Source organism: Poecilia formosa, unplaced genomic scaffold (genome assembly GCF_000485575.1).
Source record: "Poecilia formosa unplaced genomic scaffold, Poecilia_formosa-5.1.2 Scaffold114, whole genome shotgun sequence".
Taxonomy (NCBI): Eukaryota; Metazoa; Chordata; class Actinopteri; order Cyprinodontiformes; family Poeciliidae; genus Poecilia; species Poecilia formosa.
In genome coordinates, this window is record NW_006800053.1 from 1,219,622 (window position 1) to 1,245,324 (window position 25,703).

At 44.8% G+C, this 25,703-nt stretch overlaps 1 protein-coding gene across 6 annotated transcripts; it reads right to left on the bottom strand.

Annotated features, from left to right (window-relative positions):
• Window positions 1-180: 180 nt before the first annotated feature.
• LOC103143675 (nucleosome-remodeling factor subunit BPTF-like) lies at window positions 181-25,018 on the bottom strand. 6 transcript variants are annotated; one of them, XM_016675471.1, is made up of 32 exons: window positions 24,263-25,018; window positions 22,556-23,378; window positions 20,909-21,129; window positions 19,356-19,523; window positions 19,098-19,259; window positions 17,711-17,923; window positions 17,524-17,603; window positions 16,534-16,877; window positions 16,306-16,437; window positions 16,089-16,218; window positions 15,468-15,603; window positions 15,138-15,377; window positions 13,576-15,067; window positions 13,360-13,484; window positions 12,689-12,817; window positions 12,414-12,564; window positions 12,161-12,284; window positions 11,156-11,408; window positions 10,574-10,726; window positions 10,144-10,277; window positions 9,957-10,041; window positions 9,653-9,873; window positions 7,856-8,969; window positions 6,443-7,761; window positions 6,254-6,336; window positions 5,193-5,418; window positions 4,652-5,112; window positions 4,389-4,565; window positions 3,937-4,129; window positions 3,563-3,647; window positions 3,302-3,488; window positions 181-997 (listed from the first exon to the last, which is right to left on the bottom strand). In XM_016675471.1, the coding sequence occupies exons 1-32, from the start codon at window positions 24,756-24,758 to the stop codon at window positions 958-960; spliced, it is 9,897 nt and encodes a 3,298-aa protein (XP_016530957.1). In that variant the 5' UTR covers window positions 24,759-25,018; the 3' UTR covers window positions 181-957. The 6 variants fall into 6 exon arrangements, with proteins under 6 accessions (XP_016530957.1, XP_016530959.1, XP_016530958.1 ...); XM_016675473.1 differs by having other exon boundaries at window positions 19,098-19,256; window positions 24,263-24,758; XM_016675472.1 differs by having other exon boundaries at window positions 10,144-10,274; window positions 24,263-24,758.
• Between the last annotated feature and the right edge of the window lie 685 nt (window positions 25,019-25,703).

Below are 25,703 nucleotides of genomic sequence, written 5' to 3' on the forward strand. Positions count from 1 at the left end.
AGATTTAAAACAAAAAAGTATTTTGTAATTATTTCTGGCTCCAATTTAACATACTGAATTTGGTGTATATTTCTTTGAGTTTATATTTATGCGACTATATATGGAGACAAAAGTGAAGTAAACAAGCTCATGTTAAAGTTTTTTGGGGGGTGGAGGTATGGGGGAAAAAAATAGAACAAATTAGTCTTTTAAGTTTTATTAAGTTTCATATACATCAATATTTCTTCAGCTGTAATACAAAAGAAAACAAAACAAAAAAAAAATCAAGTCAAAATCCAATGAATTTTTACAAACAGGGGCAGGAAACCTTGAAATACATCTTTTCATTCTTTCTCAGTCACTACTGCAAAGCAAGTCATTTACAATAGCTTATTATCATACTCTCAGTAGAATATTTATATACGTTTAACCAAGAAGACTACTGATGTCCACATAGTTAGTACTTTAGTACTTAAAACCGTCTTTCATGCCGCTTCAGAATGAACGATGAGTGGAAATGCGTGAGGATTAAAACATTGCTCCACTGTGACATCTGAATTCAGACACAAAACTCTTGAAACATGATGCTCAGATAAACTCAGTCATTGCGTTTCCATAGCAGGTCCCTGTTTGAGAAGACCAAAAAAAGAAAAACCCAGACTTCTTTTTTTTTTACAACAGTTTGAGGGTGAAAATTGACTTAAAAAAAAAAAAAAGAATAAAAACATAAATGGAAACATGAGAGCTCCATAAGAGTTTTCTCCGAGGTAAACTTCCATCTGAAACGCCTCAGTTGTTCTCGCCTCTCTCTGCGCTGGCCCGCTTCGTGAGGACAGGTCCCCTCCCCCCCCAACCAACCCTGCGTCCATCAGAGTCACAGTTCGACGGGAACGGGGTGGGGGAGAGCGGAGAGGGAGGAAAAAGAAAGAAGCCAGATTCCTGGCAAGTGCATTTTGTTTGCGTAACGTGCGATGCTTTCTAAGAGGCGGCAGAAGACTGAAGCTTGTTGTTATGAGACCTACAGGATGTGGAGAAGAAGGGGAAGAGTTGAGAGCTCTTCAGGTTCTTTACTGCTGCAGTTAGTCAGACAGAAGATGCAAAACGCTTCGGGGGGGTTGTGTGGCCATGTTGTGCGGCCATCTTGGCACGAACGTCTCCGTTCGAGACCAGACCTTTCATGACCGCAAAACCTTGCGAGTCGAGGAACAGGAAGACGCACTTCTCTCTCTCTCTTCAGACCATTTTAGACTAATAAAATATTAATAATCTAAAATGAGATTTTTTTTTATTATTATTATTATTAAAAAAGAGTCAAATACAGTCAGACATATAATCTCACAACCACTGTACATCATAAAATGTAGATAACATCCAGAACTAAAGGTGAAGTAACATACAAAAATGTTTCATAAATATACCTTTATAAAAAAATATGCAGCTTTTTTTTAATATATACTTTAGTCAACACCTGCAACATGTCCAATTCAACTGAGATGTTTGACCAGAAATAAATAGACGCTTGTGAGTAAAAAGCATTTAAAACGCTTGATTGAGCACAAACGCCGGTATCCTAATTTCTTCTGAAAGAGAACAAAATGGCTGCCATGTTTCCTGTTCCGCTATGATTACAACTCATTCCTCAGAAAAACAAAAAACAAAGAGCACATTTGGTGGTTGTGAGTCTGCGTGTGTGCACGTGTGTGGGGGGGGGCTTTTCTTGAGACTTTTTGCCGTTTTTGGAAACACATAATTAATTTCTTTTTGTTTGTTTATTTCAGTGTCAACAGAGAGACCCCCCAGCATCCAGTCCAGACTCCAGCTAGACTGGCACACTTAAGAATCAGACAATCTGCAAGAAACAAAAAGAAGATGGAATGGCTTAAATCACAGGCATGCAGCACAGGTGGACAAACACACACACACACACACACACACACACACACAGATGCAAATGCAAAAAAATGTCCAAGACGCAACCAGAGTCAGTGTTGAGACGGTGAGACGTAGTGAGCCTTGCGAAAAGTGTTTCATATTTTGTCACGTTTTAACCACACGCCTCAGTGTTTTTACAGGGATTTTATTTGGGACCAACTTATTGCGTAATTGTGAAGTGGAAAAGAAATTACACTCAACTCTTTCTACAAACAAAAACCCTACACAGGAATAGGAGCAGGTTTTTTTGACAGGTCACCGTTAAAGCAAATGAGCCTCAATTAGCACAACGGCTAACTCTGCTTTTCTTCTGTGGGAACAGAAAAGATGCTAAGAGCTGAAGAGCAGAGTTTAAAACAGGGAAATCCTTGAAAAAAAAAAAGTTAGAGACTGCAAAAGAGTTAAGAACTGGTTCAGAGGTCCGCTGGCTGCGGTAAGACTTGAAAATATCTATTCATAAATAGAAAAAAAAACATTTACAATTTCTTTCCAGTTCACAATTATCGGCACTCTTCTGCTAACATGCTGACACCAAAGCCAATTTCTCATTTAGCACTTTAAAAGCGTTTAGCACACCTAGCTTCCCCTAAATTAATTTCTTCTGGATAAACTCTGAAGCTCTAATTTAATTGGCTGTTTTGTTTTGTAAACTTTCAGCTCAGTAAAGTTTGACATTGGTGATGAAGTTTTGTTTATCGACTATTAAGAATTTTTCAAGTTCAACGTTTATATGTGCACTCTTATTTTGACCGTGGGTGAAAAGTGTTTACGCGGCAGTTCGGTTTCCTCTCCTCACGCTCTCTCAATAAAATCAATGTGTAGGCATTACAGAACATGCAAATTACAAGGTCAAAATTAAATTGCTGCTTGAATTGAAGTTAGCGCTTTAGCATTAGCTCCCGCTACATAAATACCACGTTGGTGTGGTGGTTAGTGGAACCAACGTTTATGATTAGTGCTTTAGTTAGCATTAGCTCCCGCTACATAAATACCACGTTGGTGTGGTGGTTAGTGGAACCAACGTTTATGATTAGTGCTTTAGTGTAGCTAGCTTCTCAGTTACCGGTGCCCACCACTGAGTCCCAATAAAATACATTGATGTTTGTGGTTTAACGCAACAAAATGTAAAACCTTCTGATAGTATGGACACTTTTCCAGGCAATGACTGTGACCATATGCACATGTAGGAAATAAATCACACTCTATGACTTCAAGCTGCGCCACACATGCTTGTAGTTTAAAAAAAAAAAAAGACAGGCAGACATAAAAACACGGATGAAGTTAGAAAATAAACATGGCAGAGTTTCTCCATAAAGAAATGAAATCTTTACGAGCACAAACAAGCGAATCCTCAGAACCTCGGTTCGGCAGGAGCAGCAGAACTTCCTACCTGCTGGCCTTGAAGCCTTTCAGCTTCTGTACAAAGAAGGCTTCGAGCACCTCGGCGCACTGAAAGAAGGGCGTGTCGTTGGGGTTGTAGTAGCGGCAGTTGTCGAAGATTTTGGTCACGTCCGCCACGAACTCTGTGAGCTTCTGGTAATGTCGCTTTTGCAAACGGGTTTCCATTGTGGAAAAATCTTGAAAGAGAGACAAACGAGTATGAAACGAGCGTCGCGTTCACTAAAAGGCATGCGGCGAGCGGAGGCCGTACCCATCGGCTCCTTGATCACGCGGTAATAATCTGGCGCGTCGTGGGGATCCACCGGTTCGAGAAAAGGCCACGCCATTTTGTGAGACTGACGAAAAACAAACAGGCAAAATGTATCTTTTATTTTTTAGTAAAGGACACATTTGTCAGAAAAAGATGCATCACATTTTACACACTTTGTAAAATTCTGAAAAAAGCATTCAATACAAAGTCCATCTATTTTGATTAACACTGACTTCACAATCTCTAGAAAATATATTCAAGTTTGTGGTGATGACATGACAAACGTTAAGCAGTTGGTAAAAATCCAGAGTTCAGATTGTAAAGAAAAGAGAGAGAGAGAGAGAGAGAGAGAGAGAGAGAGAGAGAGCTCGTACCTGTAATGACCGTAATATTCTTTTCAGCCCCTCGTAGTCTCTGTCGGTGAGCGGCGACAGCACCGTCATCGCGTCCTCCGTGGACTGGCACTGCGGACACACGTACACGTCGATGTGATTGGCTTCGCTCTGCAGGATGCCCACACAGCGCCCGTGGTACCAGTTCTGGCAGCGGTCGCAGCCGATGTAGAACCTGTGGGTGAGGATTGGACGACACAGGGTTTATGGGAAGACACAGAAGACGCAAACTATCCCAGCCGGAATTTCAGATCTCGTGCTTTAATATTTATTTATTTAACTTTTTAAAGGTTAGTTGACCAAGTCAGTCAACCTGCTGTTTTTTTGTCAGTTTCTTTATAATTTTTATTTTACATTGGTTCTTCTAATCCTGATTGCACTCACTGACCGACAAGCAGCCATGGACAGAAGTGAGACGTGTGGCGGATCCTTACTGCGTGTCGTCGTACGGCGTCCGACAGATGCAGTACAGCTCCTCGTTGCTCTGCCCCTCCTGGCTGCGTTTGCAGTCGTTACACACAAAGTCCTCCAGCTTCTTGGCCTCCTTTTCCGTGATTCCCACACAGGCGCCGTGGAACCAGTTGGAGCAAAGATCGCACCCGATGTAGAACCTGCGAGGGAGGAGAGAATGTTCTTTCTTTGCAGAATTCGGACCGAATTTGAACCAACATACGGCGGGGAGGCCCTCTGAGCTCACTTGGACTCGTCATACGGCGTCTTGCAGATGCAGTACAGCTTGGTGTCCTTCTTGTGGTCCTTTGAGGTAGAAGACAGCTTCTTCTTCTTCTTCTTGTGTTTCAGCGAGCCGGAATCCCGCTCCGCATCGCCATCCCGCTCCTTCTCCTTGTCCCGATCTCTGTCCCGGTGTTTGTCGCGCTCCCGTTCTTTGTCCCGGTCTCGGTGTCGCTCCCTGTCCTTCTCCCTGTCCCGCTTCTTGTTCTTCTCGTGGTACCTGTCCCTGTCCCTGCCTTTGTCCTTGTCCCGCTCCTCTTCCCGCTTCCGCTTGTGGGACGAGGACGCGGAGGAGTGGGAGCCGTGGGAGGAGTGCGACGGGTGGGAGGAGGCTGCCTTGACGGTCGCCGCGGCGGCCTGGGTGATGGCGGCGCGCGCCTTCTCCTTTTCCCTGTGCAGCCTGGCCAGGTCCCGCCTCAGCTCCTCCTAGGAAGACAAATCACTTCTCAAGAGTCTGGAATCGCAATTTCTAGAAATCCTGGCCCGGTTTAGTTCCGGAAACTAACCTGAACTTGCAGCTGCAGCTCTTTGTCCAGCAGCGCCCTCTTTTTCAGGATCTCGGCCTTCAGCTGTTCTTTGTGCTTGTACAGCAGAGCGGTCAGCTTGGTGGCGTTCTGCTTGGAGCGCTTCTGCTCAACCACTTCCTCCTTCTTCCTTTTCTTCGCCGCCTGCTTCTCGTCCTTCTCGATCTTGTCCAGGATGAACTTCATCACCTGGTTGCACATGATCATTCTGAGGGGAGAGAAAGGTAGCGCCTCAGCTGTGGCTTTGCTGTTTTAATTGTGTGGAACTACAGCTGACAATTATTTTTTTAAATCAAACGTTATGACGATCAATCGGATAAGGAAAACATTCCACATTCTGCAGATTTTTCCAATTTAAAAATACGCAAAAAAATACAAATAAATAATTCATTTTTTAAATTAAAAAATAAACATTTTATTCTGCCTAAAATGCAAAAACATTTGAACTTGAAGCTAAAACTGCCACTTCTGGGTAGAACACAGTTACAGACAAAGAAAGAAGTTTTTTTTATCTTCAATGGAAAATGTATATATTTCCTGTACAGTTTTGACTTAATTATTGCTCTGAATATGTTGTTCTTCCAGTAAATGGCCTTTTTTTTTTACTCCAGTTAAAGTTTAATTGATTACCAAATTAGTTGACGATTATTTCAATAACCAATTAATCACGATTAATCAATGACTACTCCAATTAATCATTTCAGCCCCAGCTATTAAAAAAACTGCAAAAAAAAAAAAAAAAAAAGCAAGCTTGTTCTTCAGTCAGTGAAGTTTCTCACAGTGGGCAAAAGAATCCAGAAATTTCACTCAAGAGCAGCGACACGTAGTAAAATTACTCAAGTAGAAGTACAAAGTACAGCAAAGTAAAATTACTACTAAATGTTTTATTTATTTATTTTTTTTCCAAAATGTTACTTGAGTAAATGTAATCGGGTTGGATATGAGTTGCAAAGTTTCATTTCCCTTTGGGATGAATAAAGTATTTTTTAATTGTTGTATTATATTAATAATAGTGATATCTAGCTTATAACTTGAGCTCCAACCTCTGGTTCTCCTCCCGCTCTGCTGCAGCCAGGCTCTTCCTTTGTTTTAGTTGTTCTGCTGAAGCATTTTGCTTTACTGCCATCTGACAAGCAAAAAAAAAAAAATCCCATTAACCTTCAACTTATCTAGAGAGAGAGTTCATTCATACAGAAAAAAACATGAATAACTGTTGTGCCACTGCGTCTCACCGGTTTCTGAATGCCATCTTTAGGACTAATGACATGCAGGTTCTGGTCTTTGGGTTCCCTTTTAGCCTCGTTATGTTTCTTCTTCTTTGGTGGTTGTTGCTGTTGCTGCTGCTGTTGCTGCTGCTGCTGCTGCTGCTGCTGTTGCTGCTGCTGTTGCTGCTGCTGCAGTCTCTGAAGCTGCTCCTGAATGCTCGCTGGTGCCTGTATGGTCACCATGTTCTGGATCTGGTGGGCTTGGATCTGGCCCCCTGCCTGTTGGATCTGGATGGGCAGCTGCAGCTTGATTTGCTGGGGGACCGTGCCCCCCTGCTGCTGGGCCTGCGCTTGGATCTGGGCTTGGATCTGGGCGGCGACATGAGGCGGCAGGGCGGAGAGCAGCTGCACCGGCTGCTGGAGGCCCGACACTGTGATGAGTTGGTGCCTGATGGGAGACTGGACCTGCAGCTGAGGCTGCGCTTGAACTTGAGGCTGGCTCTGAGGCTGGAACTGGACCTGGAGCTTAGCTTGGACCTGGCCGTGGGGCTGGACCTGCAGTGGCTGGGGGACTTGGGTCGGTGGTGGCGACTGCACCTGAAACTGAGGCTGCGTTTGGACCTGGGTTTGAACGTGGACGTGGGGTTTCTGCGGACTTTGGGCGAGAATCTGGTTTTGCTGCTGCTGCTGGATCTGGACCTGGGTGTGGAGCTGGGTTTGGATCTGCTGCGGCTGAAGCGGAGTCTGGGCCTGAGGTTGCGCCGGAGGCTGCGACTGAATCAGAGGCTGTTGCGTCGGCTGAGGTTGCGTCTGAAACGCAGCTTGAACCTGGGGGTGGTACTGAGGCTGCGTCCTGGCCTGGAGCTGCATGGGGGGGGACTGAACCTGAGTAAGGGGTTGTGGCGATTGTTGCGTTTGTGGTTGTATTTGAGCCTGCGGTTGGAACTGAACTCTGATCTGGGACTGAATTGGAGCTTGAACTTGAGGCTGGAGGTGTGGAATCTGCTGGACTTGTCCGCAGGTCTGGATCTGCGCGGGCCTTACGGCCGACACAACGGAGGAAACGGGTAACCCCTTCATGCTGACCTGCACCGCTGACGCCGCCACGTGGGACACCTGCTGCACAGATACAATGGTAGGATGCTGGACCAGCACTTGGGAGTGTGGAGTCTGAGACGTCTGAGGCGAAGGAGCGATGGGCGAGTGGATGGAGACTAGTGAGGGAGAAGACGAAGGAACGGAGGCCATGGCTGGTGATGTGACTGGAGTTGCGGCCTGAGCTGGAGCCTGAGAAGACGATGATGGAGTCCAGTTTTTGGGCTGAGCTGCCCTCTGTTCTATCAGAGCTACAAAAGGAGAAAAAAACCCCAAAGGGAAGTGAATATTAAAAAAAAAAAAAAAGAAAACAGTACAATGACATGTTGGATTTTGGTTCTTTACCTGGCACTGAAGGTATGGTAGACGTGGCTGTGACCGGTGTGACAACAGCACTTGCCATGGCTGCATGAAGGGGCGCAGAAGGCGCAGCCTGTATTTGGGTTGGAGCTTTTGCTGGGAAAGGGATGGAAACCTGGGTGGACACGACAGCTATAACGGGAGCAGAGACGGGCGCCAGGGCCGGCGTTGGTATTTGGACAGGCGAAGGTAGCGAGGCGGAAACGGGAACCTGGGGTGAAACCTGGACAGCTGGCCTGACCGACACTGGACTCGAGGTCTGCATCTGGAGGTGGGTTGAGGTCAAGCCTGGAGGTGAGCAGACAGACTGGGGCTGGAACTGGACTTGGGTTTGGAGGGCAGTGTGTCCCGGTACGGGAGGGGAACTTGCAGTTTGGGTTTGTGCTGGAGGTGAACCTGCTGTAAGGGTGGAGATCGGTGTTTGTGGGATGGCTTGGATTTGTGTGGGGGTGGAGGAGAAGCCTGGTTTATAACTTGGGTTGAGGTTTTGTGGAGAATCACCGACAGATCTCACCACTTGCGGGGGTGCAACAACTGATGGTGGGGGGGTTAACACCTGTGTGGAAGGCTGTGCTAAAGAAGGCACCGGAGAAGACGTGTGTGCCTGTGCGGGGACGGATGAAGCAGCTGTAATGTGTCCTCGTGGAGAGGCCTGAGGTGTAGGCGTCACAGGGGACGTGACTTGGTTCTGGACAGGAACAGAAGCTGGGCTGGGGGCACAGCTCGGCTTTGGTGAGGGGCTCCCGACGTGTGTAGGGGCAGGAAGAGGCGCGGCCATTTGCGTTTGGGCTAAGGCTGATGGAGTCGTCTGGACTTGGGCTGCGGCTCGCACTTGAGGAGGAGAAGATGTTAGGGTTTGAGGGCTTGGAGTTGTGGCGGGCTTTGTAGGGGTAGCGTTCATGGGGGATGAAGTCGAAACGGCTGACGATGGGGGCATGGGAGTGAAGAGGAAGCGCTGGATCTGTCCGTTGGGCATGGCTGCCTGCATTAGCTGCTGACCGGGTCCGGGGATGACCGTAACACCCTGCGGGATGATCTGAAGCTGTCCCTGGGTCTGGCCTTGACCCTGGATCACCACAGTCAGACCCGGGTTCCCCCCCTGAAAAATGTCAGAATAATATTCTCAATATCAAATGAAAATTAAGACATAGTTTCAAACTTTCTGAGCCCAGAAAAAGGTTTAGAGACTCCAACCCCACAGCGAGTCGCTTTTTCCAAGATCTCCAAGATAAATTTTCTGCCACCCCGGAGTCACTATTACAATTACAAGGCCAGTCAGTCCTACTAGAGTTACTGTTCCAAGTTCCCACACCCATCTCAAATCTTTCAGAATCGAAACATATGACCTCCACCTCAACTTTTGCAATCTCCACCAATTGTTCATGTGTAAAATAGGAATTCATACAGATTATATACATTCAAAACATTTCATAAAGGTTTTTTTTTTATTGTTTTGCACAAGTTACTTGGACATTAGGATAATTTCATCCACCTGAAATAACAGAAATTGTTTTAACCAAGACTAAACAAGAAGTCCAGAAGCTTCTGTTGCCATCTTGGGAAAAAGTTGCCAGCCTTCAACTAAAGGCTTACAGAAAACATCTGTAACTTGAGATCTTGCAAAAACTCAACATTTTTAACATCACATCTAAATAATTTAAGTTTTTTTTGTTTGTTTTGTTTTGTTTTTTTAAGTGGATGATGCATGGTTAACTTTCCTTCACAGTGGGAGCGACAGCTCCGTTTTTAGATAAGCAGACAGGAAAGACAGTACAAACTCACCTGTGCGCTCTGCGTCAGCTGCATGAGTTGAGCCATGGTGAGTTTTACTTGGCCCTGCTGTGGCCTCGGGGCCTGAGAGGAGCCAGCAGAGGGCTGTCCGGGAGTCGAGGCGACTGGACCCGAAGAGGCTGGCAGGCCTGCAGCTCTGGGAGCGGGAGGCGTACCGGGGGCGGCTGTGACTGCAGGCTGAGTGTGACCCATCTGGACTGCAGTCGGCTGACCTGGGATCACATTTGACACACTTATTGATTCTGTATGGCTTAGAAGTAAAAAAAAAAAAAAAAGTAGATTTTTGACAAGTCACCTTGCTGAGCTCCTGTTGGATTTCGAACCGTTGAAGTCATTTGGTTCCCTGTTGCACCGGGTGTCTGGCTTACTGTTGTTGTGGCCTAGAAGAAACATTAAAAAAAAACAAAAAAAACAACCTTTAAGATTATCAAGAAAAACACTCTGCGTATTGGATGACAATAAAACGGATGAAACCAGAAGACCTTTTGCTGGGTGCTGGAGGTCGCGGCTCTGAGGTTGATGTTCCCAGTTGTTGGATGTAATGTGCTGTACGTCCGGAGGTTTGCTGGAGGTCCGGAGGGGAAGATGCCCAGAACCTTCTGTTGAACTACACCTGCCGACAAGATCCATCATGTCAGCAGAGGAGCGTCACAGATTAATATACAAATGTGTAAAGGCATGCTCTGCGTGTGTGTGTGTCTGTGTGTTTCATAAACACCTATGTGGTTTTAAGACTCTTGAACTGGCATGCACATTTCCACCAGTACAGACTCACGAGGGGACAATTTACTCATCATGCTGAGGGTCAACACGTAAAACAAATTTAGGCCTTCCACAGGACAATTTTCCCATCTGTTTTGGCAATCGCAGCCCACCGGCCTTGCCAAAGCGGATGGCGCTCATGCTCCCTACCTCCTTGAGTAGAAGGCACATTGAGTGTGACAATCTTGCTGTTAGCAGGCAGCGGCAGTTTGGCGGCGAGGACGTGGCCGGCCACAGTCACTGGGCCGCCAGCGATCTGGAAGGTTTGCTCTGAGGCGGCGACAATGCTGCCGGCCGCCGAGGCTGCAAGACACACCACGCCACCTGGAGTCACGTGTAACCCGGACAAAGGGGCCGCGGCGACGGCCGACCTTCAGCCGAGGTGTCCACTGTGAGGTCCAAGTCCGCAAGAACGAGCAGAATGCTTAAAAGTTCGATTTTTTATTTTTACTTTTTGTTCTTTTTCAGTTCCTACGTCAGGTTTGGATCTAACGTCAGATTCACAAAATTGCTGATTTTCGTAGGACTGAAAGTGGACACCGAGAGTTATGAAATTATCTTTTTGGCAAGGCAGTTTCGATTGGTGACATGGAATGTGATGAACGATTATAAAAAAAAAAAAAGAAGAGACAAGACGTTGTATGAATGGTTGGGCTTGAAAAGCAACACTTTTTGGTGACTCCGTCTCTCATACATGAATGTCTGTGACGATGATACTAGATGACTCCTTACCTGAGCTGCTGCTGCTGTTGTTCTGGCCCTGCTTCACCCAGGAAGCGAAGGACTGGTGGAAGTTCTTGTCCTGCTGGAAGGGAGCCGGGGAGCCCAGTTTGGAGGCCAGGACCATCTTGGCTCCAGGTGTCATCGGACTCATCCTCTGGCCGGTGGAGGTCGGTGTACTGGGAGCGCTGACTGCGGTTGTGCTGGTGGTGGTGGTCGTGGCAGTAGTGGCGGTTGTGCTGAGTTTTTGCTGCTCGAGACGTTTCTGAAAAAAACATTTCCAGTTAAGACCTGGAGAAATTGGCGATGAGGGTTTCTGCAGGTGTCGCCATCTCAAATTTAAGACTTTTAAAGACCATTATGAATGGAGCTCAAGACTTGGATCGTGACAGAAACGTACAGAAGGAAATTGCAAATAAATAACTTGTCTGTGTTAGCCATTGGCTAACTTCCGTTGCCAGGACGAACATCGTCCAGTCAACCAGCAATAAGTTTGCACTTCGCCATGATGGGCATAAATAAACTAGCTAGCTTTACCCTTGGAGGCTATATTAGCAGCTAGTTAGCAGTAGCCGCAAGAGTCACAGAACGCATTGAAGATGTCTGCAAATGACTGAAAGAAAAAATAATCAAACTACATTTAATATGTAGTTACCTAAGTAAAATAGTGACACCTCATTTCTTTTTTTTGCCAAATGATGATTTAGGCAAAATAAATAAATAAATATTCAAACAAACAAACAAATAAATAAATAAAATCTCTTTTGGGACAAAATGACTGAGTCTATTACTTTAGTAAAGTGACCATTTGAGATTAAATAGTCCCAACACAACCAAATTTAAGACCTCCAATTAAAGTATTTAAGGCTAACTTTTTTTTTTCTCTTTAATGACTTTTAAGACATGTTAAGACCTTAATATTAGACACATTAAGATTTTCCAAGGCTGCGCAGACACAGTGCTGACAGACGCAGTGTTCAGTCTCAATTTGCAGCCGTAGCTGTGTCATGTCGTCACCTGCTGAGCCGCCAGTCTGGCCTGCTTCAGCTGATTCTCCAAATGGGCCTTCACTTCCTCTGCGGTCTTCAGAGTCCCGCCGGTTTTGGATGGATCTAAGCCTTGCGACTTCTCTCTTTCCACTCTGGAAAACCCAAAAAAAAAAAAAAAAAGATTAAAAATGCAGAGTAGATAGAGACAGTCCTTTTGAAAATGACTCCTTCACCCAAAAATATATTCATAGTTTTGACAATTTGGATTGTGTGTTTCTAACCTCTCTGCGAAGGCTTTTATTTCCCAAAGCTCCAGCTCCTCCTCAGGGACCCACGTCTCCACGGCGATAGGCCCCGTCTGTTTGGCCGGCTCCTGCTTTTTAGGCCTCAAGGCACTCGAGCGCAGACCTTTCCTTTGAGGAGTTGGAGTTTCTAATCACAGAAAGGGTTAAATGCTTCTGGTTTGTCTTATATTATTTCTCTTATAGTGCGTTTTGTCCAGATTACTCTCAAAATCTACATTTGGTGGTACTTAATTCCCCCCAAAACCTCCTACCTTTGGGAGTGTCTCTGTTTCCGATGGGGCAGATGATCTTCCTGATGCAGTACTCTGAGCGAATGCCATGGGGCCCGACGTCCCTCCGTCGAATAATCTCTGTCGTGATTATGTCTGTGTCTGTAGTTTCTAGAGACAAAACGGTTCCTAGTTTTAAGTCACTTATGAGGAGAAAGTCTTCTTTTGGACAAGAAGCCTCGTTAGTTTAGACGAGTTACGGCTCTAAGGGAGTCGAACATTAAAAAAATGGATTATTTGGAATAAAAATTGAATAAAGAAAGAAAAATGAAGAAGAAAAATGCAACTGAGAACTTGTTGACAGACTGAAATGAGACATTTACAGTGAAAGGAAACAGTCTGCCAAACTGACATGACAGGAAGTTCATCACTGTAGCGAAGCAGCTGTAATGATAAACTGATATTTTTTTAATGTCAGAAAAGAAATGTCTATTGCAAAAGTTTGAAAATTAAAATATCTTAAATGCAAATGGATATGTTTTGCATTGTTTGTGTTGTTCTTTCAGTAACTGGCTTTTTTTTTTGGAGTCTGTAAACTCCAGTTAACGATTAATTAGTTACTAAATTAAGTTGACGATTATTTCAGTAATCGATTAATCATGATTAATCCGATTAATCATTTCAGCCCTAAGCAAATGCTGAATTTTTCTCACCTTTCCGAGTCGTTCCCACCGCAGCAGAAGGCTTCACAGCCATGTCGTCCCACCTGAGGCAGGCCCACAGCAGCCTTAGCATCAAGCTAACGCCTGCCAGTGACCTCACTGTCTGAAGACGGTATCTTAAAAAAAAAAAAAAGTGTGCATATTACATAAATAAATGTTTACGAAGCAAGAAAGATAAGACTTGTACAATCTGTGCATGTCACCGACCTCCACGAGATCCCAAAGGTGGGCCGAGGCGAAGGGTAGGGCCAGATATCAGGGGCCGGCTTGGCATTGTAGCTGAAGATGGGCACTTCCTTGATGCCCGCCTTCCTCCCCAGCCTCTTCAGGTCATCATTAGGCAGGACAAAAATGCTCTTCTTGCTACTCTTGGTGACAAACTTGCGGTAGGACGGCAGCGCCGTGCCAGAGCGTGCCTTCTTGGACCTGGAGAACCGCAGGAGTCTGACCCTGTCTCTTGTGGAGTATTCTTTACTGATCGTCATGGAACCAGTCGTCGTGGAGGCGGGCGCGGCGGTTTTGGCGTCGCTGGGTTTTCTTCTCAGGGAGACGGGTGCCACTACGCCCAGTTGGGGGGTAGCAGAAACGGTACCGGAGGAAACCGAGCTACTTTCTGCTGAGGGAGTTTTACTGGAGCTGTTGGATGTGTCGTGCATAGAAGAATTCTGAGGCTCCTTTGAGGAGTCGTTAGTGATTGAGGTCTTTACATCCTCTCTAGATGAGCAATTGCCTGTAGTACTACTGTTGTGGAAAGACGAACTGGACGATTCCAGCTTGACAGGCAGTGACCCCTCACTCTTTACAGCTGAATAATCGCCACTGTTCAGAGTCTCTGCCTTGTCCTCAAGATGGTTCTCCAATTTGGGGATTTTCGGAGGTGGCAGGTGTGCTGCGCTGGACAGATCGTTTCGTGAGAGGTTCCCGTTCATCAAAGACTTGACGGGCTCTTTCTCGGGTTCCGACGCGTCGCCCTGGACCGGAGAGACGGAGTCTGCAGAGACGGTTTTGCCGTTGATTTGTGAAAGACTGCTTTTGCTTTCCGAGTCCATTTGTCCGCTGCTTTGATCCACTTCGTCGTACCCCCGCTTCTTGACGTTCTCTCCGATTCTCTTTGTTATTTCGTTGTTCCCCATCGTCTCCGGCAGACGACTGTTGATGCTGTTGAGTTCCGGTTCTCCGTTCACTTCCTTATGAGAGTCAATGGCCTTCACCTCGGCCAAGTTACTCTGGCCGGACTCGGCGGAATCGGATTTGACGTCCGCCTTCGAGTTCGTGCTCTCCTCATCAAAGTCGAGCTTTTTGACGACAGGATCTTGCCCTCGTAGGTTTTCTTCCTTCTCCTCCATTTTAACGCTCGAGGACAGAGCCGGCTGCTGCTTGGCGTTCATTGTTCCTTCCATCTTGACGCCAGCGGTGGGTTTCGCGGTCGTCGTCTTGGACAAGAGGGCTGCCTGCCTCATCCGCTCGAGTCTCTGCTTCTCCTCCAGGGTGAACTGCTTGACCCGCCGCTCCAGCAGCCCGTCCAGTTTGGACGGCTTTACTTTCTTCTTGTAGGCCGTCCGCAGCTGGAAACCCTCGCTGACGTTCACGACGTCGTAGAAGATTTTAGCGGGGATCTCCTCGGTTTTGGGTTCTTCCGGTGCCTGCGACGTTTCCCTTGCTGCGGTAGCCGGGGAAGGACAGCTGCTTTCGACTTCATCTTGGACAAAGAGATTCAGAGGTTAGCTGACGAAAGAATTAAAACCCCGTTCACAATTGCAGATTTTTACCTTTCTTGTCGACATCCATTTTTTCCTCCTCTTCACCAGCAGGCTTTGCTTGCTCATCTTTTACAAAAATGTCCTCTACATTGTTGCTGAGAGGTTGGCTGCCATTAACCACAGATGCATCCTGGGACAATGAGTCGGGTTCCTGCTCCTTGACCTCTGCACTCTCAGGAACCTGCTTCTCAGTTTCTTTTAAATCCTCTGTCTTCATGGAAGGTGTTGCACTTTCTTTTCTCGATTTAGCTGAATAAATAAATCAAAAACCAGCGTAATCCTCAAATGTAAAAACATACGACAGAGGACAACGGACACATTTGGAGGAAGTTGCCTTACCTTCCATTTCTTTGCGGTAGTTTACGTTTGTGTTCCCCGGCAGCTTTGGAACGAAACGTGGCACGTGCGTCTTACTGACCCAGATCCAACCACCATATCCTGTTACTCTGTATTCTTCCCCTTTTTGCTTCCACACCTTAGAAGAAAAACAAACAAACACTTTTTTAGAAAACATTTATATGTGCAACAAGGATCTGTATGCATGGAATTAGGGTTGCAACTAACTGTTATTTTGGTAATGAATTATTGTGATGAAAACGGTACATTCTGCAGATTTTTCATTTAACCACTTAAGCTTCTTTTATAGGTTTTATTGCCTAAAGTGCAATTACATTTGAACCTGAACTAGGTGAAACTAAAACTATGCCACTTGAAGAGCTCTGGGTATTTACAGACAAAGAAGATGATTTTGTTTTTTTTGTTTTTTTTATCTTGAATGCAAAATGTATATTTATATTTTTTTGTACAGTCTTATCAATTATTGCTCTGGATATGATGTTATTTCCATAAAAAGAAATGCGGTTTTTAAACTTTCTCACAGACACACAAAAAAAGTCTGAAAAGTGTAACATGTTTTCGTATAAATTCCTTTCCAAGCCAAATAATATCTCCGTACTCTACCTGGTGTTTGATGGGGATGGTGTACTTCACCCACGTCGCCTGCTGCAAAGTCTCTTCATCCTCAAGTTTTTTCTCTCGTTTCTTCACCTTCTCCTTCTCGTCCCGCTCCATGGAAGTCATCCGGTGCATTCTGAAGGACGCGACGCGAAACATACAAACAGTGTTGACAAGGACATGCATCAGTGAAACACCCAGCTGAGCCTTGCTCCTCCTTTACCTCGTGTGGCCGAGAGAGTCCTTCCAGACGGGCAGCATGACGACCGGTTTGATTGCACACTCCAGGATGGCCAAGGCCAGAGCAAATTCCCTGGCCTTGCTGCACATCTGTACTGCTTTGTTCCAGTTGGTCCTACAAAGAAAAAAGAAAAACATACCGTTCAATGACATAATACAGACAAACATTCACGTTTCTCTGTATTTAATAGAAAAAGCCACCCGGACGCACCTGTGCGACGCCCAGTTGGGGTGCATGAACGGTCCGGGGACGTTGGTTTCCAGCTGGATGATGGTGAGGCGCAGCGTGGCGACCGTCAGGCTCCGCGCCCCGTGGATGGAGCCGTTCCACTTGAACTCGGACGCCGTGGTCAGGCTGAACTTGTGCGAGAGGTGGCGCTTCTTGTCGTAGTCCTCGCGGTGCTGATGCTTGTTGAGCGCCAAGGTGTTGGTGCTGTACTGGTTCTGGTATACCCTGTATTTGCCCTCCTGACCCAACTTGAACAGGTTGTCCAAATTCACCGCCAGGTCCCTTTTCAGGAAGGTGAGGAGCGACGTGTTGGCAGCGGGAGATGACTGGAACGGAGACGGGACGGGTGTTAGGAGTTCATCAGCAGGAGGATTCAGTTTCTGTTGAATCTTCACCAGTTTCCTTCGTTTTGGGAGACCGGCCGATGTGAAACTGTTCGTATGCACTGATCTAATCAGACATCTGCAGGTGTATATTCAGCAGAAGTCTCTCTACTGGTGCCAACTTTGTCACCATTATTAACAACTTCTCAAACAAAAACACCAAAAAAAAAAAAAAAAAAAAAAACAGCATTGGCTGAAATTGGAATTGGCAAGTTTTAAAAGATCATTGATCGGCCAGAAAACTGTAATCGGTCCAATATAACTTTGTCGCTATATTGAGTGACTTCTTAGTAAAAAAAAAAACATATTGGCAAAAACAGCAGGTTTTTAAAAATCAGTGATCAGCAAGAAAACTGCAATCGGTGCTCCGCTCGTTTCTACACGTGACTTATTCCACTTTAAGGCTGGCAGCATGATTCAGATGCTGTTACTACAACTTTGCTCAATTTATAACAGCAGACTTGGTTCCACAGACATATTGCAATCATTACAAATAAAATTTTTTTTTTTAAAGTACAAGAAAAATGTCAAATTAACGCTTCTATATTTAATTTAAAACAAACAAAAAGAATTCCCCAGGACGCCTCACCTCTTCGTTGCCTTTTTGTATTAGATTTCTCGGTTCGTGTCCTGCTCCGCTCTCCTTCTTCATCCTTTCATTGTAGTCCTCTGGCAGAAAGAAGTCGAGTCGCCCTCACATCGTTAAGACAAGAACAATTCGACACAGCCGAAACTCAAATCAGACTCGATGTTTCATTTTCCATATTTGTGCTTACCGGTCCCATCCTGGCTAGTAAAGGAGGATCTGGAGGACCTGTCGGCCAGGTCGGGGGGCTCCACCTTCTTGAGGCCCCCAGGTGCAGAGAGTGGGTCCCCGTCGCTGGGTGCGTCCGGCTGACACGGCCACTCTTGTGATTTGTTCTGGCTCGGTGACGACGACTCATCACCTTTTGCGTCTTTGCATGTGGACTCCGACTTCTGCTGCTCGTCTACATTATTTATATTAAAGAAAACCGAAAACAGGAAACAGTGAAAGCAGGTTTTCTAAAAAAGCCAGCTGCAGGTGACAGGCTATGGTAAACAATAAAAATAATCAGGATTACCAGCGATCTTTACAATTCAAACATGCTGAGGATCAGAAATACACACTTAATAACAGATTTTGCTGGACGATAAATTGTCCGAGTAATTATTGTGATAAACGATAATCATGTTGTTTTCAGACCATTTTAAAGTATAATGTCTGAAAACATTATACAAGTTCGCCCTCTCAAAGACTAACAATCTTTCATTTTGTAACAAACTCTTAACCCTGGAAGTGGAAGATATTTTAAATATCCAAAATAAAACATAGCAAAACAATAAATAAAACTGAAATAAAAACCTACATACAACTAAAACCACAAATAAAATGGATTATGAGGTATCTGTAAACAAAAATCTTATTTATCACGATAAATTTCTTGTCACGATAAAAAAAAAAAAAAAATATCGCTATTTGATCAATTCCACTTAATAATGGTTTTTTTTTAAAAAAACTGTAGATATTGTCGGGATTGTTAGTTTTACAATCTTCTCCACTGCTCAACAAATTTGAAGATATGATTAAATGCAGTTACTTTGTGAGCTTTAGTGATACAAATCAAATCAAACTTCTTTGGCACTATTACTTTGTTCTATCGTTACTGCCTCACAAACACAAAAAGCAGTAATAATAAATAGTTATTGTTATCCTCAGGTTTATTGTTATCAAAACAGAATCACAAAATATTGTGATGAAACTTATAGACGCCCTATTTTGGTCTCATCTCAACACACGCAGCATCCAGTGTCCCTCAGAAATGTGCAGATTTATGTTTACCAAACAAATCATGACATGTTTAGGTGCAAACAGCCAGGAAGCTGTGTATTATAAGCCTGGCGGGTCACCAGGCTTTACATTCATCCCCATCAGGCTAAGCATTACTAGTTTTATTCTAACATTTGGATTTTTTAAGACTTTAGGTCTCGTTAATAGTGTCTTCTGATAATACATGGTGGGCCGCTGGATGACTAGCGCCCGTACAACCAGGTTTAGCAAGTTTTCTGGGGAAAACCCTGAGCAGGGTGTGAAAGCTTGACTTTAGGACAAACAATGACTCAGGGGCAGTGAAGAGGGGGTACCTGTCTGTCCCTTTGTTGCCAGTTGAGTGGAGTCCTCGTGGTTCTCAGATTGGGCCGTTTCATTGTTTGGCTCTCGAGATTCAGTGTTGGGTGCAGCTGCGTCCTGGGAGGCGGAGGAATCGGACACGCATCTCTCCTCTGCAGGAGGCTGAGCGGTAGCTGCTGTGGTACGGAGTCATATCGACACAGATTCACTCAAAACCTGTTTGAAAAACATAAACTGGTTGAGCATATTCTATCTTCTTTTTTTAATTTTACCCTGTGAAGTAGTGTCTTCTGTGGGCTCGCCGTCCTCCGCTTTGTTTTTCTGCGTCGGGAGCTCGGTCGTGTTTACGGAGTCCCCTTCTGCTCCCTTCTTCCCCTCCGCCGTCCGTTTCTTTGCCTCCTGCTCCTCTCGCCTGATCTTCAAACGCTCCGCGGACACCTCTGCAGATGAAAAGAAGCAATTAGACTGAAACCGAAGCACCATTACCGTTTCAGGCCATGTCATTTGAAGGCATCATTGGAATTGTTGAAAAATGGCATTGTTTTCTGTTGGGCAAATCAAATCCATGTTGGCGGTCTGAAACTGCGACTAGTTCATCGTCGTTAGAAGCAAAATTATGTTTTGTTGATCGACTTTTCGGACTTCAATAATCTGCCATGTACGACAACTAATCTACTTCCCTCCTTTTAATCCCTACGTTGTTACGTGGTGAAAACCATGTAATGCGGTTCCTGAAAATGACCATCTTAACTGAAAACTGCGCTTTGTTCATAATGGAATGAAATATTTAAAAGCGGCACGCTGTCATTTGCTCACTTTCCATAAAGACTGAAAAAAGAAAATTGCTGAAAACCTGCAGAATCAAATTTTAACTGATGCAGTTTTCCCGTTTCGTGAAAATTATTTTGAAAGTAAGTACACCCTGTAGTTTCAGCACAATCTGTCATAGAGGCGATCTTTGAGGCAGTAATATGTAGTAATGTAATGTAGGAATAATAGTATTGCTATTAGCAGGAACAGAAATAGTCTCAAGAGACTCCTTTACAGCTGCAGTTGTTCAGAGTAATGAACTTAAATTTTTACTGGGTTTGTAGCTATTCATCAACGCAGACTGGCAGCTCTGTAATCCAGTCTCATTTCTCAGAAGCTAATCTATATTTTGAAAGTGATTTATTGTTCAAGATAAATCCCGATGAGCTAAAACATATATTGACAAAGATCTTGGATTTGAAATCAGCCATGTGATCTCTGACTGGTGCGGCTCTGAGTACGTATGAGTAAACCAAAAGTGAGTTAAGTCACTCTGTTACTCCTATCCTTCCAAAAACTTTACTGGATGATCATGTGCATCAACACATGAGATTGATGCCAGGAAGCAGCCTGCAGCAGGCGCACGCTTCAGACAATGAAAGATACCCCCCGTAAGTGTTCCTTTAAGCCAAAGGTGCCAAGAAATCTCACTGCTGACAAGATTTAAGTGTTGTAGCGACACACAAAGGAAGTCTGGCTGAAAGAGAGAGATAATAGGGCAGCCAAACATAAACGGAAACTGCTGGCTAAGAACTGAAAAGGTCTTCAAACCACTGTAGCGTCTTAGAGGAAGGCCGAGTGGAAAACAGTTGCTCGTTATGTCAGGGAGCGCAAAGAGCAACACCCAACTGTCACCGGCGTTGATAAAATACCTCAGACCTCTGGTGGAGCACATAGATGTGTGCTTTCCCTAAACGTTTTGAGCCAGACATAATCCCAAGCAAATCAAACGTTTGCTTAACAGTGCCACGTGTTTTCCCCCTCGAGTTCTGAGGGCAGCAGGTTTACGGCGTACCGTTGACGGCAGTGAGGTAGGCCTTGTTGCTTCCACGAGCTCGGTTGGTAAGATCCTCTGTGATGTCCATGTGAGCGTGCATTTCCTCCTTCATCTCCTCCAGGGTGGCGTGGAGGTCCGTCTCCCAGTACTCCTTGTCCAGACCCTCGACGAGCTCCTCTAGCTGTGCCTTGCTGCTGTAGTACCAGATCTTTTTCTTCTCGCACTCCCCATCTTCTTCACTGGGAAGAGACAATGGAGGATGTTAGGACGGGTCTAATCTGTGAAAATATTCGATCCCTGCCAAAATATCAATGGATGTCTACTAGGGTTTACCCCAGTGTATTATAAGTCTGGTGGGCCACCAGGCTTTACTTGCCCCATATAAATTTTATGGATTAAGTGACTTTGTACAGGCTAATTTTGTAACAGTACAGACATACATAAAACATATATAAAATAATAACAAGCTAATGTAGCGCTGTACATATTATGTATAACATAATTAGCTACAATTACTTACTAGCTAATTGTAGCTAATCAACTTGCAGTCACATCAGCAAAAAGCTAACGTAGCTGCACATTAGCAACATGAGTTTAAACATAGTTGCGTCTAAACTCATCACCATAGGTTTTGTCTCATTCTTCGCAGGGATGTGTTCAACTAAATCTATTTGATTCCAAACTTCATATGATAAAACAGCCGATAAAGAACAAACACGGACAAATTGGTGTGCAGCCCTGAAAACCATGCATAGAAAGCTAAACGTTTTGAACAATCCAACCCTTACTTTGAGAACATTTATTCAAAACAATTCCAGGTCTTTTCTTGTGCTCTCACGTCCAAAGGATTTTGGGTCTGGATTTAGGTTAGTGTATTAGGATTGCCATGGGAGAACCATGTCTGGGTGAACTGTTTTTCCTGTCCTTTTTACCATCAATTTTTGATCATAATCTTGATGTCAAAAGAAAAAATAAATAAATAAAAAGCAGCGATAACCCATTTTTGTTTTACAGGCAATAGTTAATCAGATTTTGTTTTTGTAAGAAAGGTTGCCACACCTTTTGAAAGACAAATAGTCTCATAGCACCACAAACCGTCCACCTTTACTAACAGTAAGCATGACATCTATTTTCTCATTTTTACCTTTCTATGTCCTAGTTTAATCTTCTTCTTGTGTGTCCAAAACACACATTTCAAGTCAAAGTAACAGCAGCTTTTAGCAAACTGCCTACCTTTACCAGAACAAGCCTCACTCCTTGTCAATAGTTTGGTGTGTAATGACTGATTGGAATCATGGTTTGGTTCCCTAACAATGAGCTTTGGAGATGTTTGTTTTACCTGCAGTTTGTCCAGAGTGGACAAATAATTATGGTTCCAACATAGCGGATACCAGAAATAAGAAATTAACCTCTGTTTCCCAGGGAAACAGGATGTCATGGATTGCTAATTTGAAGTTCTTAGAGTTTTATTGTCTTCTGATTATACAGTTGATCTGAGTTTCTAAGAACTTCAAAAGCTTCCAACACATTCTCTTGTGTTTGAATGCTTTGCAGAAAATGCTGAGCTCTTGTAATACCTCTGTATATCTGAAGAACCTAAATATGGATTACCAGAGAATGTCACCAAAAACATAAGCTAAACAGGCGGTGATTGCCCCAACTCACATAACAATCCTTCGATTTAGGAACCAGTATTTCCTCTGGTGGCGATCGTATCCGATGGGCTCCTGGCGGATGTAAGGCCTGTTTTTCTGTGCCTCGGTCACACAGTCCGTGACTCCAGGCACCTTATGTGCCACGCAAACCTCACACTGCCATTCATCCTCCGGAACCTCTTCCAGCGGCGGTTTAACACACTCCAGGTGGTAGACAGCAGAACACGTCTCGCAACACAGCAAGTCTCCCAGACGGTGGCACACACGGCAGTGGTCGTCGTACTGCATGCTGCCGTCGGACATGAGCTCCTCGCGGGCAATGTTAGTAGTGAGGAACTGGTCCACTAAGAACTGTAGCACCTTAACCTTGCTTTCGAGAGAACCGCACGGATATTCGTCTGTCTCCAGGTACGGCAAAACATGGTGGAACTCTTTGTCGCTTTCACAGTACGCCCGCAAAACCTCGGGCCAGGTCATGCCGTCAATAAAGTACAGAGTAGAGTTGACGCTGTCCTTCAGGTCAGCAGGACCAAAAGTAGTGTTGGAGGAGTCTTCCTCACGCAGGATGGCCTTCAGCAGGGAGATGTGCGTCTCCGCTATCAACGTGCATTGCTCCTGGCCGACTAAGGCGGCGCAGAAGTCCTCGAAGCGGAATGGGGAGAGACGCAGGACCGAGCTGAAGTTCCGCAGCACCTCATAGATGGAGCTGATGTTGAGCAGCTCCACACTGGGCACCAAGAGATCCTCGGAGGTCTCTGGAAGCTCAAGAGGAGGGATTTCCTTGTCTTCCAGAATGGGAGTGCGAGGACGGGGAGCCCGTAACTTCTTCTTTCCTGCAGGATTAAAAGAAAAAAATATTTCATTACACTGACACATCATTGCAGAATAACATAAGAAATTATTCAAAAACTGCTTGAAACAAAGTACATTTCATCACTTAAATGCTTTTGAAGACATTTCAAACTCTACAAAGCTGGAAGCTTCTACAAGAGCTACTATGGCTGAAGTTGCTCATCATTAGCTTAATGAGGCTGCCTCATCCTCATACAGCACAGTGGCTGTCAAATTAGCCAACATTAACGCTAATTAAACCTCTCTATAATGACAGGTTTACTACAAAGACATTAGGTGTAATTACTATCCAGAGTCTCGAACAAATAAAGTAACTTGTTCTGTCTAAGGAAAGCTGCCAAAGTATAAGAAAATGACAAGCATGCTAGCTAGGCTAGTGTTAGTTAGCTGTGTGTGTTTGTTTTCTTTACGGCTATTTAAACAAAACAGAATTAAAGTTCTTGTTTCAAGCAAAGGTTTGAAAAGTGTGGGCTGCAAATATGAAGTGTGTTTTTGTTTTTATTTTTTAATAGCTGTCACACAGTAGGCAACAGCTACCTTCAGTGCTAACATTAGCTTGTTATAAGCTAAGTTATTAGCTCCGGCTATGACAGCTAAAGCTACAGAGACCCTCAGATTCTTTTTGGAAATGAATGTGAACTACACGATAACGTCAGGCGACGGAAACGGGTCGGGCTACTGATACGGTTGATGCTTCAATCCACCTGCAGTGGCTTCAATGCGGCCTGTTTGCATACAGTGTGCATTCTCCATTTTGAACAATAACCTTACTGCTTCCTGCACTGTACACAAGCTCCTATTATTGCATGCTCTGACCCAGACGGGACCTCCAGAGCCGAGGGTCCGTTCAGTGAGCAGTGATTACCCGGAGTGCTGGCGTGAGTGCTCTGGCTCCGAAAGCTACTCTCTGTGCAGAAGCTGGCATTATCCTCTTCCTCGTCCAGCACATCATCTTCCAGGCAGTCAGACTCCTCATTGAGGGCCTCGTCTTCCTCGGACTGAGGTGCCTCCTCAACAAACTCGTCCTCCTCCGACCGTAAACTCACAGCATCGTCCTCCTCGTCACTCTCGTGGTCGTCGTACACCACTGTTTTGGACACAACAGTCCGTCTTCCACCGCGACCACCTCTGCCTCCTCTTCCTCCACCGCCACCTCTGCCTCGTCCCCTGCCCCGTGTTGACGTCGCCTTCCTCTTTCTGGCCGTTTTGGGGGGCTCCCTCGTCGGGCTTTCGGCGTCCTCATCCCCGCTGTCTCTAAACCTGGGCTTCAGGTTCCTCCTGGGTCGCAGACCCCGGGTTGCAGCTGGGGATGCCTCATCGGTTTGTAGCGGTTTGGGCGGCCTGCCCCTTTTCCCTCTCATGATAGGCGAAATCTATTATTTTAGAATGCCAAGGTTTGCGTGCAAATGGCATACGCGAATGCGAGCGAAAACGGTGTCCCTACGGAGCCGAACGAGCGCGGACCCCAGAATCGGCACAACACCTCGAAGCCCCCGTGTCCCTTCGAATGTGAAAGCTCAAAACGTTAGCCCGGCGTCCCGTTCAGGTTCGCCTAGGGCCGCCATTTTTCTTCTCTGCCTCTCTGGCTGAACAAACAGCAGGGCCTCACTACAGGTGTCACGTGGGGATACAGCTTCTTGCTCAGTGGCAACAATGTAGCGGTAACTAAAATATTCTCACATTGTTATTTACATCATCATCATCATCATCATTGGTTTTGTTTAACGGCATGATGCATTTACAATAAATAAATAAATAAAAATAATAATAAATGGATCTTGGAAGCTGGATTACTGACGCCAGTTCTAAAGTATTTTCATGTAGGTGGCGGCAGAACACCACAATTGTGCATTATTGTATCATTTCATAAAACAAAACAAACATAAATAATTCGGTGTAGACACAAAACACACTGTATGTCATGATTTGCTGTCAAGTTGATTTATTTATATCAGAAACATATAATAAGCTTATAAATTAATTTCAAATATTTTACTACAATATTTTTAGCCATCATTAATACTGTTAATGATGGTTGTTACTTATTTTTTCTTCTTCTTGAAAGTCAAATTTTGCAACAACACAAAGCAAGTATATTTCTTTCAGTCGTGATTCATATTGAATGAAATTACACAGGGAAATATAGAATTTAGCTTTTTGGCTCAGCTCTTTTTCTTGAATTACTGACCAATGTCTGCAAATAAAAAAAAAAGAAAAGAAAAAAGTTGAGGTTCCAATCTGTCCGTTTATCTCCTGCTCCATGTGAGTGAGTCACAAAGCAATTTAACCTTCCCTATTTGAGGTAA